This window comes from Pezoporus wallicus, unplaced genomic scaffold (genome assembly GCF_028554395.1).
Source record: "Pezoporus wallicus isolate ANWC-B61680 ecotype Strahan unplaced genomic scaffold, APGP_CSIRO_Pwel_v1 contig_4722, whole genome shotgun sequence".
Classification (NCBI taxonomy): domain Eukaryota; kingdom Metazoa; phylum Chordata; class Aves; order Psittaciformes; family Psittacidae; genus Pezoporus; species Pezoporus wallicus.
The window spans coordinates 7,528,016-7,545,056 of record NW_026641840.1 but is presented as its reverse complement, the minus strand read 5'-3'; the positions used below and the strand labels follow the sequence as shown (position 1 = coordinate 7,545,056).

Sequence of the window (17,041 nt, the reverse complement as noted above, 5' to 3'; positions counted from 1 at the left end):
ATGAATGAACTAGACAAGTCAATTAAAAATTATGCATAGATATATACATGGAGATTTCATTATGGAAAAGGCAGCTATTCTGCAATGCCTGTTGAAACTGCTTAAACAAAATGCATATATACATAAATGGTGGTAGACGTAGTGGTGGCAAATGGTATCACATGTAGTTAGTGACCAGTCACTAGTGGTGCCTCTCAAGGCTCAGTGTTAGGGCCAGTGTCGTTTAGTACCCTCACTGATGATCTGGATGAAGGGATTGAGTGCACCCTCAGTAAATTGGCAGACAACACCAAATTGGCTGGGATTGTTGATCTGCTGAAGGACAGAAAGGCTCTGCAGAGGGATCTGGACAGGCTGGATCAATGGGCTGTGGCCAATGGTATGAGGCTCAAGAGGGCAAAGTGCCGGGTCCTGCATTTGGGCCACATAATCCCATGCAACACTACAGACTTGGGGAAGAGTGGCTGGAAAGCTGCTTGGTGGTAAAGGACCTGGGGGTGCTGACTGACAGCAACTGAACAGGAGCCAGCTTGGGCCCAGACTGCCAAGAAGGCCAGCAGCATCCTGTATCAGAAACTGTGGCCAGCAGGGCCAGGGCAGTGATCATCCCCCTGTACTCGGACTGGTGAGGCTGCTTCTTGAATCCTGTGTTCCATTCTGGGCCCCTCACTACAAGAAACACATTGAGGTGCTACAGTGGGCTCCAGAGAAGGGCAACAAAGCTGGTATAGCATCTGGAGAGTAAGTCTTATGAGGACTGGCTGAGGGACCTCGGGTTGTTTAGTCTGAAGAGAATGCTCAGGGGGGACCTTATCACCCTATACAATTACCTGAAAGGAGGTTGTAATGAGGTGGGGGTTGGTCTCTTCCCCCAAATAAGAAGTGATAGAACAAGAGATAACAGCCTCAAGCTGCACCAGGGGAGGTTTAGATTAGATATTAGGGAAAACTTCACAGAGAGGGTGATCAGGTATTGGAACAGGCTGCCCAGGGCAGTGGCAGAAGTGTTCAAAAACTGTGCAGATGAGGCCCTCAGTGACATGGTTTAGTGGTGGTCTTGGCAGTCCCAGGGTCATGGTTGAACTTGATGATCTTAAAGGTCTTTTCCAACCGAGCTGATTCTATGATAAAGGAGCTTTTTGTTTGGTTGGGGGGTTCTGGGAGGGAGGGAGTTGTTGGCTTTGATTTCTGGTTTTTAGGTTTGGGCATTTTTTAACATCATCGAGCAAACTGTTCTCACAGAACACAGACCTAGGGGTTCCATATGCTTAATCCTGTAGGAAACTCCATCATATAATCTTGTGTCTCAGTAAATGTCAAGCAAATTTACATTTGCAATTTATCTCTCTTTAAAGAGAACTTCCTAGCTTTGATGTTTTTAAGTACATGCAGAACCGCCTTTCTCTTTTACTGGGAGATGAATAGCTCCATAAAGTCCTTTTAAACTCACATGTGCCATCAGGCAGTTATCACTTAAGTACACGCAAACTGTGGTGAGATTTTCACCTGGTTTAGTCAACCAAACAGTAAGGTATCTTGAGCACTTTTGTCAGTATGCGTATACCCAGAAGGTATGAACTGTTCTCAGTGTCTGACTTTGCTACCATAACCTATTTTCTACATGACTGTATGTCTGAAATGGAAAGACAACCGAGACTATCACTTACACATTATCTTATGTGAGAAGCCTATTTATTCCCCAAGAGTACAAAGTTTCCCCAAGATCCATGATGGCTAACTGTTGACTACTACCTGGGGCTGGAAGCATTAACTTGAGACCAAAAAAAAAAACCCAGCAAAAACAAACACACCATTTTGCACTCAACTTTAGTAATTTAGCTCACCTAGTCACAGCAAAGGGCCCCTATCACTCCTGTTCATGTACCTTCTGTTATACCATATATATATATATATATATGCTTACATATATACATAAAGTAAATCCAAATCCAACTTCCCATGGCTGCCCACAGCTTTCCAGAATTCACCTAAGTCACAAAGCCAAAATGGCAAAAAAAGAATGTGGCTCTATAAAGGCAGCAGTTACAAACAGGCTGCAGCCATCAAAATTTTACCAGATAAATTTATGTGGTAAACAGAAGGTACTCAATCGTCTTCCAGGGAAGGCAGCCACCAGACACAGGATGTGTGCAAAAGGCAGCCCAGTGACAACTAAGCTTCCTTCACATAAAAGGTGACATAAGCATGTCCTAGTCTGTTTAACAAACAATTCATGCAGAATTACCAGTCAGAAGTCAGACATAGGCAGATCCTAATGCTTCCCACAGACATTTTCTGTGCCAAACCCTTCAGCTGCACAATTCACAACCCCATGCATTTTATCAATTTGCAATTACCATCTGTATTTCTTGATCTGTGCTGGTCCATGTGTAAAAGCACAGTCTCTATGGAAATACTTTCTGGAAAAACAGAGGTGTAAACAGCTTGGGGAAAATGTACTGTGGATGTTTCAGGTTTTTGGTAACAGCTGCAGAGGGGGCCTAAGCTGTTTTACTGTTTTATAACAAATAGCATGGTGAACAGAGATTTTGCCAAGACAGGTAGAAACTGACTCAAGGATACAGGATCATGTTCCAATAAATTCAAGTGTTATGGTCTACTCTCAGATGCATACGAAAAAGACATCTAGTGCCTCTATGTGAGAAAACAAAGCTAAAGAGAGGCCACTTAGCAATATTAAAGATATGTGACATTCATTCTGTGACCAGCAGAGCTAGGCTAGGAAGACTTCAGACACCTCTTACTGAGAAGATGCCTGATCAAGTGTTACAGAAGTGAAAATATTTAAAACTTGGTCCTGCTTGTGAGAATACATATTAAGAAAAAGTCAACAGCAAAACAAACCAAAGTAAATGGGATAAAAATCATAAATGAAGTTAAGTCAAGAGCAAATAAAAAAAATAACCAGGAAAGAAAGCAGAAAAAAAAATAAAGGAAAAAGAATCAAATGAGGCAATCAAGCACAAGTATCTTTATCTAGACCTTTTCCATGCAGAGAAGGTAGAGTTCAGCCAACTTCCTGATCCTTTTTTGTTCTGTTAAGCTACAAAAACAACAGCAAAAAAGAAAGAACATTTTATCTTTTCTTTGCAAAGTAAAAACAAAAATAACACAGCACTGAATTTGACTGCTCTATTGCAGAGATTCAGGGCTGGAGTCTCACCTATATGACAAATGAAACCAGAACTATTAAGTTGTCCTGGGTTCAGCAGTAGCAGTCATGTTTCTCCTCCTTGGTAGCTGGTGCAGTGCAGTGTTTTGACTTTCGGCTCGGGAACAGAGCTGATAGAGATGTTTTGGTTTGGCCAAGGACTTTGTGAGCCTCATGCTCTGCCAGGGAGGAGGGGAAGCTGGGAGGAAGCAGAGACAGGACACCTGACCCAAACTGACCAAAGAGGTATTCCATACCACAGCACGTCATGCCCAGGATGTAACTGGGAGTGAGCCGGAAGGGCTGGGAGACTGCAGGGTTGGAGGAGGTATCGGTCGGAGCTTGGTCGGGCTTGGGGGGCGAATTATCGGTCAGCGGGTGGTGAGGTGTTGTATTCTGTTCCCTTGTTATTTCCTTTATCATTATTATCATTGGTGGTAGCAGTAGTGATTTGTGTTATACCTTAGTTACTAAACTGTTCTTATCTCAACCCGTGGGAGTTGCATTCTTTTGATTCTCCTCTCCGTCCCTCCGAGAGCAGGGGGAGGGCAAGAAAGGGGGGGGAAGTGAGCGAACGAATTACCTGACTGGGTTTAAACCACGACAGTTCTTTTTGGCGCCCAACGTGGGGCACGAAGGGTTGAGATAACGACAGATTTGACTGGATTAATAGTCACTCATCACAATGCTGATTTATTGGGTATCAGAGTTGTTCTTGTTGATCTCACAGCTTCAGACCGTTGTAACTTACGTAGAGCCGGTATTTGCTGTGATAGTGTTTATCAAGTGTGGGGCCTGGGCTAAGGTTCTTGTCTCACTGTGCTTTATGGCAATGGCTTGTAATACGGGTGGGCTCCAGCAGCAGGGCGGGACGGACGTGGCCGTGGACTTGTACCTGGCCGTCCGGCTGCTCTTCACCGTCCTGGCCCTCACCCTACTCTCCATCTTCGTGAGGCTGCAGGGAACTGAGGGGGAGCGGTCCCGGGAGCCGGCGGCTGCTGAAGCGGCCCGGGAGAGCGGCCCCGGGGACCAAGCGGCGGCGGGAGCGGGGCCGGAGGCCGCGAAGGGACGGCTGCGGGTGGAGGAGGCCGGGGCGGTCGAGGAGCAGAAGGAAGCGGCTGCCGAGCAGCGGGATAAGGCGGCGGAGGAGCCGAGCCCCGCGGAAGAGCCGAGCCCCGCGGAGGAGCCGTGTCCGGCGGCCGAGCCGAGCCCCGCGGCCGAGCCCCGCCCTGAGACGGCAGAGAGCATCCCCCGGAAGCCGCCCGCCGAGCCCCAGGATGATGCCGGAGACCACGCAGCATTTCCCAGCAAGGCAGAGGAGGAAGAGCTGGACTCAGGAAAAGAGAAGCTGGCGGTGGCAGAGCCGGCAAGCACAGCAGCTACACCAGCCTCAGTGACAAGTACAGCAGAATCGTTTGAGAGTTCTGGAGGTTTTGAATGGCCTTTGGGTACCCTTGGGACCTGCCTGCTGATTGTGATGGGGATCAGCATGTTGGCACACACACAGGCTGTGTTCTACCCACAACCATTTTGTCTGATCTCAAAAGTTAAGCAGAGTCAGGTTTGGGTCTTGTCTGGGGTTAGACGACAATATAGGGGGACCAAGAGGTTTTCCCCAAGGCTGAACAGTCATGAGTGGCAGGGTGTGTGGGACAGTATGGGCAAGTATCTAGTCCACTGGGCCCCTCCAGTGCTTTGGAAGCATCGGAGATGGAAGGCAGCTGTATGGAGTCCCCAGCAACAAGCTGCAGAAACTGCTTAAGGGGACGGTGAATTATTTTAAGCCTGGTGGGCCCATGGCACTTCAGGCCATCAGAGCAGAGACGCAACACAGAGATGGACTCATGATCGAGGGGTGGACTTAACAATGGACACTATTGCCCAGGTTATTCACGAGTGTGAACACTGCACACAGTCTCTCCTGCTCTGGAAGACTGTTACAAGAGATGGAGCCTGACATGGCCCAGATGGACGCAGCAGCTTTATAGGGACTGGTCCATGCACCAAGATAAGAGTGATGGTATATTGAAAATGTGGGATCTGAGCATGACGTGAATGGTATGGAATAAGGGGTGGATAATGTCCTGGGTTCAGCAGTAGCAGTCATGTTTCTCCTCCTTGGTAGCTGGTGCAGTGCAGTGTTTTGACTTTCGGCTCGGGAACAGAGCTGATAGAGATGTTTTGGTTTGGCCAAGGACTTTGTGAGCCTCATGCTCTGCCAGGGAGGAGGGGAAGCTGGGAGGAAGCAGAGGCAGGACACCTGACCCAAACTGACCAAAGAGGTATTCCATACCACAGCACGTCATGCCCAGGATGTAACTGGGAGTGAGCCGGAAGGGCTGGGAGACTGCAGGGTTGGAGGAGGTATCGGTCGGAGCTTGGTCGGGCTTGGGGGGCGAGTTATCGGTCAGCGGGTGGTGAGGTGTTGTATTCTGTTCCCTTGTTATTTCCTTTATCATTATTATCATTGGTGGTAGCAGTAGTGATTTGTGTTATACCTTAGTTACTAAACTGTTCTTATCTCAACCCGTGGGAGTTGCATTCTTTTGATTCTCCTCTCCGTCCCTCCGAGAGCAGGGGGAGGGCAAGAAAGGGGGGGGAAGTGAGCGAACGAATTACCTGACTGGGTTTAAACCACGACATAAGTGGAAGTCATCACATCAGCCAGCCAGCAGCAATAGGACTTACTCTGCCCAAACAAGAATTGATTGTCTTTAGTTGACATTTTAAAATTATCTTTTCCTTATTAGCTTATGATGGACTCTGGATTAAGATTAAAATGTATAAAAACATGTGTGGCTTATGGCGATTCATAAGTTTACAAACATAACCCAAATGCTGAAGAATAATTAGCTTTTCAGACTTAGAAGGTAACTTATTTGAAATGGCAGCCCATGAGTTAAAACATTATGTCAAAGTAAGCATATCTTCCAGTTACAAGTGTTAAAGCTTTAAACTACAGTGGTTTTCCAAAGAATTCATTGAAGTTATTAGTGCCAAGCAGCACAGAACTGAGCAGTAAATATCTGGAGTCTTTTACATGTACTAGATCTCCACAAGAAACCAGATGCTCGCTATGCTAGCACTAGCTTCTAGCAAGTTGTTTGGGGCTTTTTTAACCAAACAGTTAAAAACTACATTTCATTAAAATAAATGCTAGGACTACCTACTTTTCCTTAAAAGGAACCACTGCATTCACACATAGTAGCAGGCAGAACTGTTTTCAAAATCTCTCACAAAGGTGATCCACTGACCCATATTCATAAGAAAATAAACACAACCTCTTGTACTGAGGAAATTCTGAAGATCCACAGCCAGGTTCATATTTCTGCCATTTTCCTGACAAAAGTAAGCTTGAAGTGCAGTAAAGGAACATTACCAATGGGTTTTCTTGAGCTCCCAAGGAAGGAATTTGTCATGCAGACCTTGTTATGCTCCAGAAGCTACCTGAGAACAAAGCAGTCTTGCCCTCCTGGACTGCAGAAAGCTGATAGCTATCAAAACCATGCAAGAAGAGATTTGTGTATCTTCCCGCTCCTAACTTTTGCCAGTCAGTGAACATGTGAAATTGCTCTACACAGCAAAGACTGTACACCCAAAAGATGTGCATTTCCTCCTTTCTTAGCTTCCCCTCTCTCACAGTAGTCACATAAAACACCTTTGGCATTAGGCTCACAAAATTTTGAGTCAGCTCACAAAAACTGACTTTAACTATCCTCAGCATCAGTCACATTCCTGACCTCCAAGAAAGAATATCAGGCTTCTCAAAGGACTAAATAAACTGTTTTTATAGCATTCACTCAGGACTAGAAAAACATACATTAATTTAAATAAAGGTTCTTTCTTCAGGCAGGGGTCTGGTAAGAACCGAAGGCTCATTCTAGTTATAAATGGTGATAGCTCCCTCACTTTAAGATACTTTATTTACTGGTATTTGCTTGTATTTGTCAATGAACTTGTAAGCCATATGTTCTCAAAAGTTAAATGATTTTTTAATTTAGTTTTTACCTCTTTAATTTTGCTGACTGGATGACATTTGAGAGGTCTCTTTAGTCTACATGCACCCAAGGACATCCTCAGCAGATTTCGTTTCGCATGTTTGTAAGAAGCTATAAGTGACTAATGCAGTAAAAGCATTGATACAGAACTTAGGAAAATAAAAAGTGAAATAAAAGTATGAATTTTCAGAAGTTACTCTAAAGATGCTTCTATGTGATCAGATGCTCAGCTAGGCACCCAGGCCATCACACCAAATGACCTTCTGTCTTTGACAGCACCCCAAACTTCCCTAATTACACACTCCCTCCTTGCAATTACTACAGACTCCTTGCTGACCTTCTAACCTCCCTTTGCCATTTGCACCCCTGAACCTAGGGCATGCTCTGAAATGTAACACAACACAACTGCATACAGGGTGTCAGGAGCCATTAAGCAATGCTCTGCGGGTACTCTGGGTTATACATGCTCTTGGCACAGTCAGAAAAAGGCTTAACTGAGAGCGAAAAGGGAAAGCAGAGCTTGAGGGGGAGAACACACTCAAAACTGAGAATGCAAAAAAAGAAAAGGAACTTGGGAAACAGGCTTTGAAGGAAGGCAGTGGAGAGCTTGGGGATAGATGCGTACAGGATAAAATGAACATAAGTACCTGGCTTAACTTCAGATCACACAGGCACATCTTTGAAGTAACCTGTTAAATTCCACTGTCAAACTCCCTGTACCTTTTTATCTAAGTCCAAGTCCTTTTTTGTCCTCCCTAGCTTTTACAGCATTGGTCTACTGCAACTGCTCTATATATGCAAAGCTGGAAGGGAAAATTAGATACCTAACAGTTGAAAGCAATCTCTTGTATTTTAATTTCTGTATGTCAAGCTCAAGTCCAGCACTGAGGAAAATGGATCCTACAAAGTGAAGAGATTTTACTTAAAAAAAAAAATAAATAAAAATACAGGGCTACCACGCCACTCGCATGGTTTCTGCTGTCTCACATAGTAAATAGTATCCTACCTCAGCAACAGTTACACTTAATTCTTTGTATTCATGAGGCATGGTGCTGTTCAATAAAAGAGCAATAACTCAATAGCTTATTTTTGCAGGTACATTTGTTGTATGCACAAAACTACAGAATCCTTAAAACCTTGAGAAAAAGTATCTAAGTTTTGTGGGTAGTCCTGCCTGAAGAGGGGAATGCATTCAGGGAGGACAAGATCTCTCAGGAAAATCCCACTAGTCCTCCATCTCCTTCCTTTCACATCCATTCTTCTCTCAACTCAAAAAAACCGCTGTCTCCCTGGCAGTCACATGAGGAGTATAACATTTACTTTGAATCCATAGGATGACAAAGAACACTATGCTGAAGGCTCTGAGCCAGGCTGGAGGATATGCTGTGCAGATACAGGCAACCAGCTGGCTATGACTGCCACATCATCCCCCCACAATCCCTCCCTGGGGAACCATAAGCATGTCCCACAAAAAAAATGCACCAGTACCCATGCAAGGCTCTGCTTCCTCTTCCAAAAACCTCACCAGCCTCATTAATGAGGGGTAAGCAGCCACAACACTGGGTATGCTACATGCCCTCCACAAGGTTGCATCTGCCTGGGCAGAAAGTCAAATGAGCAGTGAAGGTCCCGAGCGCACTGGGACAGCAAGGTCTTGGCTGGTGGCTCAGACTAGGCTCTCTGTCAGCCACACAACAACTAAGGACATCAAGTCCAGCTGGAAGTGGCAGTGAAAGTCCTCTTTTCACCATGTGCATCACTTTCTTTTAATACACATTACACCCTCCTGCACACATCCAGCCAACTCCATTCTATTTTCTATATGCCACTAGAAAGAGACTAGAATGGAAAGTTGCATTCTTTCCACTTCCCAAAAATAAAGTCTTACACCTTTACTTTTCTGTGTGACTGCAAGAAACTTGGAACAACCTCAATGTAAATTCACAGTAATATTTAAAACACCATATTTTTACAGTATGCATGTCACACATGCTCATTCTCAGCATGTCAACAGTGATGTGGTAAAGCAGTAGGTATTAGTCTTCTTGGTCCTACACACAAAACTGTAAGATTTAGCAATACACTACAACTGTTCTGTGCTACTAACAGTTGTGTGCTACTATTTCTCCATTATAACTTTGGAAGAATGCTACATAAGAATGCTATCAAGGGATAAGTAAAGAATGTATATTGATGCAGTTTTGATTTGTTTGATAAATTCAGTTCTTCAGAAACATTTTATAGATACACTCCACTTAAGTTGGCAGGAAGCTTCCCATTCACTTTTAACAGAAACGTGATTAGAGAGCACCACTACACACTAATACACACTACTACACAACACACCTCTACAGCACTGCTGAAAGCAGAGGAAGAAAAATATCAACACTAGCTCTTCTCTCTCCATCTCAAGCCCCATTATTCATCACTCATAACCACAAAGTATCTATAAAGCCACAAACACATAACTGATGCTGACTAACGGCATCATTTTATCTAAACAATAGCTTACTGTGTTTCTGAAGCATGCTTTTTCCTCTGCTATAAAGCTCTTGGTGTCAGGAGTTACATCAACCAATTCTATTACAGGCCAGCAATAGATCCTTTGAAAGCAGCATTTGTATATCCCACCAAAAAGTATCATCATGACAGCAAGCTGCTGATGCCAAGATATTTTATGACCAACTACTTGGAGTGATGCCCGAGAATTTCCAGCTTAGCTCTGTGGCAAAGTCATCCCATTACATTTCTTTCAGGGAAGAGAATATGAATGGAGACACGAGGCAGTAACCAACATGCTTACCAAGCCACCACAGATGCTGAAGACAGCCATGTGCGTCTCCTGCGCATTGACATGACCACGGTAGAAACAGTGGCGCAAATCAGGGGAGGACTGCTTCTGCGGGGCCCCTACGTGCACCACAGTGTACTGAGCAGCAACAAAGCCCGCATCAGCACTCAGGTTGAGCTGGAAGACCTGCCCGTATGCACTGAGCTGGTAATGAGTTCGGAAAGCAACGGGCTCCAGGGGTGCCTCCAAGCTCCTTTTTCTCCTGCTGAAGTGATGCGTGTGAGGGAAGACTTCTCCAAACTCATTCACTCGGACAGGTGTGATGATTTCATAGGAGGAGAGCTGCTTCACTAAGGTCTCTGCAACAGAGAGCAAGAGACTCAGCCTTGTGGATCAGCACACCAGGAACCTCCGCACGGCTCCCGGCGCTGCACTAGCCAGGGGTGCAGTGACAGGAGAGGGCAGTGAGGGCTGCCTCCAGCACACCCAGCGACAGCCCGCTTCAGCCGCCCCGGCCCTGCCACCCCCATCGGCCGCCCCGCTTCCCGCCCCGCGAGGAAACGCTCCCTCCTGCCCGCCCGCGGCTGCTGCCCCGCAGGGCACAGCGCCTGCCGCAGGGCCAAGACCCCCGGGGCAGTCGCCGCCTTTGTTGCCGCTTGTTTACCTTGTCCCGGGTGGAAGCGGACTCCCCGAGCCTCAGCGACGAGCGGGGAGAGGAGGCACACCAGACCCGCCAGCCACCTCGCCACACGCATGGCTCGCTCCGCGGCGGGCGTGCCCGCAGCGCCCCCGGGCCGCTGCCTCAGCAGCCGTCGGCCGCCCGGGCAGACGCCGCATCGCGCGGTTCCTCCATGCTCCCCACCTCACTGTCCCGCTCCCTCCGCGCTTCCCTCACACGGGAAGCCGCCCCTCGCTCCCCCTGCTCCCAGCCCCGCGCCCCCAGCTCGCTCTCTGCCGCCGAGGTGGGCGGCCCTTCCCGCCCTTCCCTCCGCCTCCCTTGCCCCTGCCCCGCCGCGGGCGGGAGGGGAGAAGGTGCCCAGCTACCCTCAGGAGGGGACCATCCCCGCACCAGCACCAGCACTTCAGAGCGGGCTCCGGCGCCCGGCCCTCCCCGGGGCAGGACCTGGCCAATGGCGGAGGGCAGTCCCGGTGCGCCGCCTCTCCCCTTCTCACCGCCCGCCCTGGCCGGGCCCACAGCAGCGGCGGAGCCGGCAGGAGGAGGCTGGTGGGATTCGGCGCCTCCTCGCGCTGGCTGTCACCCCTTGTCTGGCGGTAGAGCTCGAGGGAGGTGTCATTTAAGAGAAAAAATGGACTTTGGGGAAGCCTGGCAATGCCGAATTCGCCCTGAGGAGCGCAAAGGCAGAGCTGCGAGGTCCGGGGGTGTCCCCTCGCTCACGGGCACCCGCCGGTCACTGTCCCCTGCAGGTCGGCTCCAGGGTGAAGGCGCTTCCACACACAGCTTCGCGGGAAGGAGATCTCAAGGCCGGGTCTGACACTATGGTGTCGACAGACTGGGCTTGTTTTGTTTGAACACGGGGTCCCCCGCTAGGTTATTCTGTGCGGGCAAAGTCTCCATAGAACTGCTTGTACCAGCACTTGGGGAGCCCTGCATCCCTTACATAAAGCCTGTGGATTATCAGCCTTACCTAACACGGGTTGTTAGGAGGCCGTGCTCTGACAGGTGCTGAGCAAGTACAGTGATTGCTTTTTAGGAAAAGTAAGGAGTCCTGGAACTTGTTTTAATGCATTTTAATTTTCAGTTATTTGGTCCTCAAATCTAGTTCTTATAGCTTAAATAAACCTACATTGAATCACCACACAATCATAGAACGGTTTGGGTTGGAAGGGACCTTAAGATGTTTTAAGTGTCCAAGGCCAGGTTGGACAGGGCTTTGAGCAACCTGGTCTAGTGGAAGGTGTCCCTGACCATGGCAAGGGGCTTGGAACTGAATGAGCTTTAAGGTCCCTTCCAACCCAAATCGTTCTGTGATTTTATGATTCGATGAACTTAAGAAGTGATAACCTCTTTACTGTATGGCTGGAGGGAACAGCGTGCACAAGTAGACCTGAGCTCATCCCTCCTCTTCCTCTGATCTTATTGTGGTACTAGAGGAGTTAGTGGACACTGTCAAAGGCAAAATGACCTCAAGGATGGCCTTTGAGCTTGAAGTGCCTTTGTCTTAAGGCTGTTTCATCATCTGACTTGCCTGTTATTTTAGGAATCTCGTGAGATAGAAACGAGTGGGAGAAAACATGTTTTCTTCTGAAATGTGGGAATGAGCTGTTCAGGCTTTGAATGAAGGTGACAAGAACCTTCACTGCTAGAGCAAAGTCTGATATTCTCTGTCAGTGTTCAGCATTGTAGAAGAGATGTCTGGATTGTTCCAAAGCATAGTCGTATCCACCAAAATCTTGAGAATATGAAGTCTTCTAGGGAATACTGAGTTGTCTTCTTGAATACTCTGAAGATGGCAGCTGTCAGATGCATATTAAACTGTTTCTCTATGTGGGTCACAGATAAGCACTGTTACATGACATGAAACAAATATTTGAGATCTGAAGGCTTCTGCAAAGTGAGAACAAACGAAAAGCCTATGTTTCCGAATACCATGAATATCAAAGTAATCCAACAAGAAGCAGGAATTCCAAACTATTTCTTTTTAACTGCCTACACTGGAGAATACTGACCGTGACATGTAAACAAAACTCCAGTTCTCAGCATTGGGTGGTGAGAAAGACAGGAGGTGGGTGGAGAGAGCTTCATCCTCACCATCACAGAAGCATGAAGATACAGTATCCCAAGATATCAGTATTCCAGTTGCGGAAAACTAACCCATGGGGTACTCGCATAGAGGTAGAGCAAAGTTTAATGATGAATGCTTTTATTTTACTGACTGTAGTAAAATGCATGAATAATGGGAAGAAATTAAAGGAGCAATTGTTGCACATGCCTGAGATTTCTCCAGCAAATAAGAATTAGCCCCTTTTTAAATCTCGCTTGTTGAAACAGTACAGAGTGCAGCAAGTTACCTCCTTCCTTAGTCAACTGAAATGGCTTGTCAGTGATTATGTAAATGGGCACTAGTTCATTAAGCATAAGCAAATATCAACTGATTAAGATGTGATGTTTCACTTATGATTTGCAAAATTATTTTTCAAATAAGTCAGCAGAAGTATTAAGCATTGGGAAAGTCAGAGTTCAATGTTCTCACTTGAAGCACAAAGCTTCATGGTAGCCCACTTCAAAGCAAGTATCAGCAGATGACACAATTTTTTAACAATTTGTGCATACATTTATGTATGTATTTCCAATATTTTAGAAAAGGCAACATTTACTTCAAAATTTGAATATTTTCAGAACAGTAAGATTACTTTTCTTAAATCTGCTTTTAATGGACTTAACTTTCCCTGTATTCTCCATTAGAATGGAACACCGGCTCTTCCATAGTAAACACTAACGGTCTAAAGATTGACTGTTTAGAGCAATTTAAAATTGACAACATTTATGTAGATTGCCAGTGTTACTCCAGTAGCTCCTGGCAGTGTCATGGGGCTGCTGCTCAAAATCCAGTGCCAACTGAGACAATATCTTCAATTGTTTTTTCAAAGCTTCATCCTAAACAAAAAGTAAACTTACAAACGTGAAGCTCATGATTCAAGCAATGTCAGGCATTCAAATCAAACACCTTTTCATACTTAGCAGCCACTATGCTTTCAGAAACTGCTAAAGCTCTACAGGTATTAGGGACAAGTCCGATTTTCAAATGCAAGATGGGTTAGCTGTGCAGGAGCAAAGGAGAGTAACAAGGGGGTTTAGGCAGTTCTATTCAGTATTCACATTACCTGAATGGCTTTGGGCAATAACCTACGGTCATTCAACCTGACCTTTACCCATATGGCATCAGTTTGAATCTTGTGAGGAGTAAATATAACCCTGTATATCAAAGGAAGGGGTGTATTTCTGTTATGAAGAAATGTAAGTACACCAGAAAATTCAGAAAGGATGGAAACAGTACGTTTGCTACAACTTTAGGAGATAGAAGGGAGGAGCTGGGCACAAGGTTGAAACTGAGGTGGGGAGTTATGGAAGCTGTTTAAAAGAGCAGAACTGCAAACAGACATAATGAAATGCTAAAAATAAAATTTCTAATGGGGGGCTGAGCACTGGAACAGGGACACAGAGAGACTGTGCAGTCTCCAACCTTGTAGATACTCAAAACTCAACTGGACAAGAAAGCCCTGAACAACCTGAACTGCCTTTGAAATTAGCCCTGCTTTGAACAGGAGGGTGGCCTAGATGACCTCCAGAGGTTTCTTCCAGCCCAGGTTATTCTATGATTCTATGAAACAAAGAAAAAAAGGTTCCTAGAGAAAGTTAAAGAGACCGAGGTGATGAGGAAGAAGAAAATAATTAGACCTACTGAAAGAGCAGAGAGTGGGCAAAATCAGAAGAAAATAGGCTACAAAGAAACAGAAGAAGAAGAAAGGAAAACAACTGAGAATATTTGATAAGATTTTTCAAGGCTAGAAGTTATAGAGTGGTAAAGCTCCAGCTAAGGCAGCGGAACTGTGCTGGTTTACATCTGCAAATGCAGTCCTCAGTGATGTAATGCATTCTGACTTCATTAAATCTGCATTGACATTAAAGCTTGCTATTGAACAGTTTGCCTTCAAAATGCCTCCCACATTAGTGAAGTAAATCCATCTATTTACACTGTTTATTCTTTTCACTTATCTCTTTCAGCAGATATGTTTGGAATGAAGAATGTTGTGCCAATTACTTTGCAAGTGAATGAAATACAAGGGTATTCTGTGCTCCCTGAAACCAGTGCTCACCGAAGCCTTCCTCAGGGTTTCACTAGGATTGCATGGACAAACGAAATTGCAATTATGTCATGATTATTCAAATATTTGCATTGTACACTTAACATGCTGCAATAGATAAGGCTTACCAGATAAAAGAGTAGGGTGTGTAAAAATGCACATTGAGTAGTTAATGAATTTCTTCCTTAGGTTCAGTATGACCTACCACACATTAGCTATTAAATCCTTTAGCTTGGTTTTGTCTCCATTTTTTTAAAGTGGTCTTTTATAAAGTGGTTTTGACTGAAAAACACAAAGTTGGAAACAATAATAGTATGAGTCAGTTGCTCAGAAAAGGCAAAGGCAACATTTAAGTAAGTGAAATTGTTATAAAAACTACGATATTAACTAATTTTATTTGGAAGACTGTAGGAAGTATATATTTTACTGCCTTTTATCTTGGCATTTTACTGTCTTGTGGAATACAATTTAAATCAATCCTTCAGGCTCTTTATTTACTGTTCTTGTCAGGACACAACCCACCTCACAAATCTGCCTGGTTCGCAGGCACTTATTCATCACCTTATCTGATGCTTATCCTGAGAAGTCCCAGAGGTTATCTTTATACCGTATATACACACACCGTGGAGCCACCTGATCCCTGGCACAAGATCAAGAGCAGCTTGGGTCCCCACTGATCAATTCTCCTGTTGTGTGGAGCAGGCTGGCCTTGCCCAGACGCTGAGACTTGCAATGGGCCTGGCTCAAAGCCTATCCCATGGCCTGTTCCATCTGTGCCCTGCCATGCCTCCTGCACAACTCCAGCTGCAGTCAGCTGCTGAAGCTGGGCTGTTGGAGGGAAGTGGCTGGCTGGACCGCTGCGTGCGGGTGAATCAGTACTCCCTGGGCAGTGGCAGCTGGGCTGTCCCTGCCTGCCCAGGCACTGCCACTGCAGGCAGCTTTGCTTTTCTCATGAAACTTGGGGTCAGCAGCATCATCCATCAAAACACTATCACAGAGACTGCCTTTCAGCAAGGACTCCAGGCATAGTCCAAATAAGTTAAAGCCGACGCAGGATCAATGCTGTTTGCCCCATCCTCCCACCTAGCTCTCTCCTCTTTCACCTTATCCAGCACCATCCTGCCTGGTCCTCTGCTCCCCTCCCAGATGCCTGTGCACCCAGCAGCCCAGCTGAAGCCCCAGGAGCTACCGGGGAGGAGATCTACCCATAAAACCCCCACAGTACACAAGGACAACATGTATATTACACTGAATTATAAGTGTATTGTCGCTGACATGAGTAAAATAGAAGCTAAATGATCATAGGGTCCAAATAAAAGGCATTTAAAATAAAATTATCATTGGTCAAGTATGAAGTAAAAAGAAACAATGCACACAGTGCAGTTCTAAGGTCTTCTCTAGTGTTGAGAGCAGCATGGGAAGGTCTATAAGCATTGCAGTAGTGTATAAAGGTGAAGGTGTGAGGACAGCAGGAATGCTGCGGGAGATGCTCGCAGGTGAGCCAGGAAGTTAAACCTGGCATGGCCCCATCCAGCCCCACTGGGTGGAGCTGGGGTGGACTGACCCTTCAAACGTTCTGGTCACTCCAGGGGGAGCCCAGGAGCTCATCAGTGTGTGCAGTGTGGATACTGAGGGGACCAGGACACAAGGGAGCAATTCAAGGTGATCCTGTAGGTCAACCCACACACCCACAGAAATTAAAGGGAGTGAAATCAATGAAATTGTGTAGAAAACAGTAGAAATCTGTAGGTGTTTTGAATTGTATTATAAACTGATTCAACAGCTTGATGTAATAATCTTTTTAATTCTTAGGCTGATTCAAAAGCTCTGCTGAAAAAAAGCAAGTGCTGTTTGGTTTTTTTTCCCTACAGTATGCATACGTTTATGCTACTGCTTGTATTCACACTGTAATAGTTTTTGGACAATGCTGTCTTATTCTAGGCTTAATGTCTGAGCATTTACTCTTCATTAATCAAAGGTAACTGAACGTTCATTACTTTTATATTATTTAACAGGAAGTCTTGTGCCAAGTTTTATCTGATGAAATACAGGCTTACATAGAGGCTGGAAGGTACTGCATACCATGCCATGTAATTGGAACTTGCTTCCTTTAGTTCTTATTGAGATCGTGCATTATCTTAGATATGAATAATTTTGCAGTATTGTATATAAAGACTAACTTACTGGCAAAAAGTATTACTTGCAAACAAGTAAATGTATGCCAGGCAGTCATAGCTACTAATTTAAGAAGCTTAT

At 45.5% G+C, this 17,041-nt stretch overlaps 1 protein-coding gene across 3 annotated transcripts in view; it reads right to left on the bottom strand.

Moving 5' to 3' along the window:
- The window catches only part of ADAMTS20 (ADAM metallopeptidase with thrombospondin type 1 motif 20), a 90,718-nt gene extending 79,872 nt beyond the window's left edge, over nucleotides 1–10,846 (bottom strand). For all 3 annotated transcript variants that reach the window (XR_008974432.1, XM_057425584.1, XM_057425585.1), the window contains exons 1-2: nucleotides 10,626–10,846; nucleotides 9,974–10,320 (exon numbers count right to left, since the gene is read on the bottom strand). Coding sequence is in view for 2 of the 3 variants with exons in the window: in XM_057425584.1 (XP_057281567.1) it covers nucleotides 9,974–10,320; nucleotides 10,626–10,716 (438 nt within the window). In the remaining variant the exon portion in view is untranslated. The remainder of the gene's footprint in view (nucleotides 1–9,973; nucleotides 10,321–10,625) is intronic.
- Nucleotides 10,847–17,041: the final 6,195 nt, after the last annotated feature.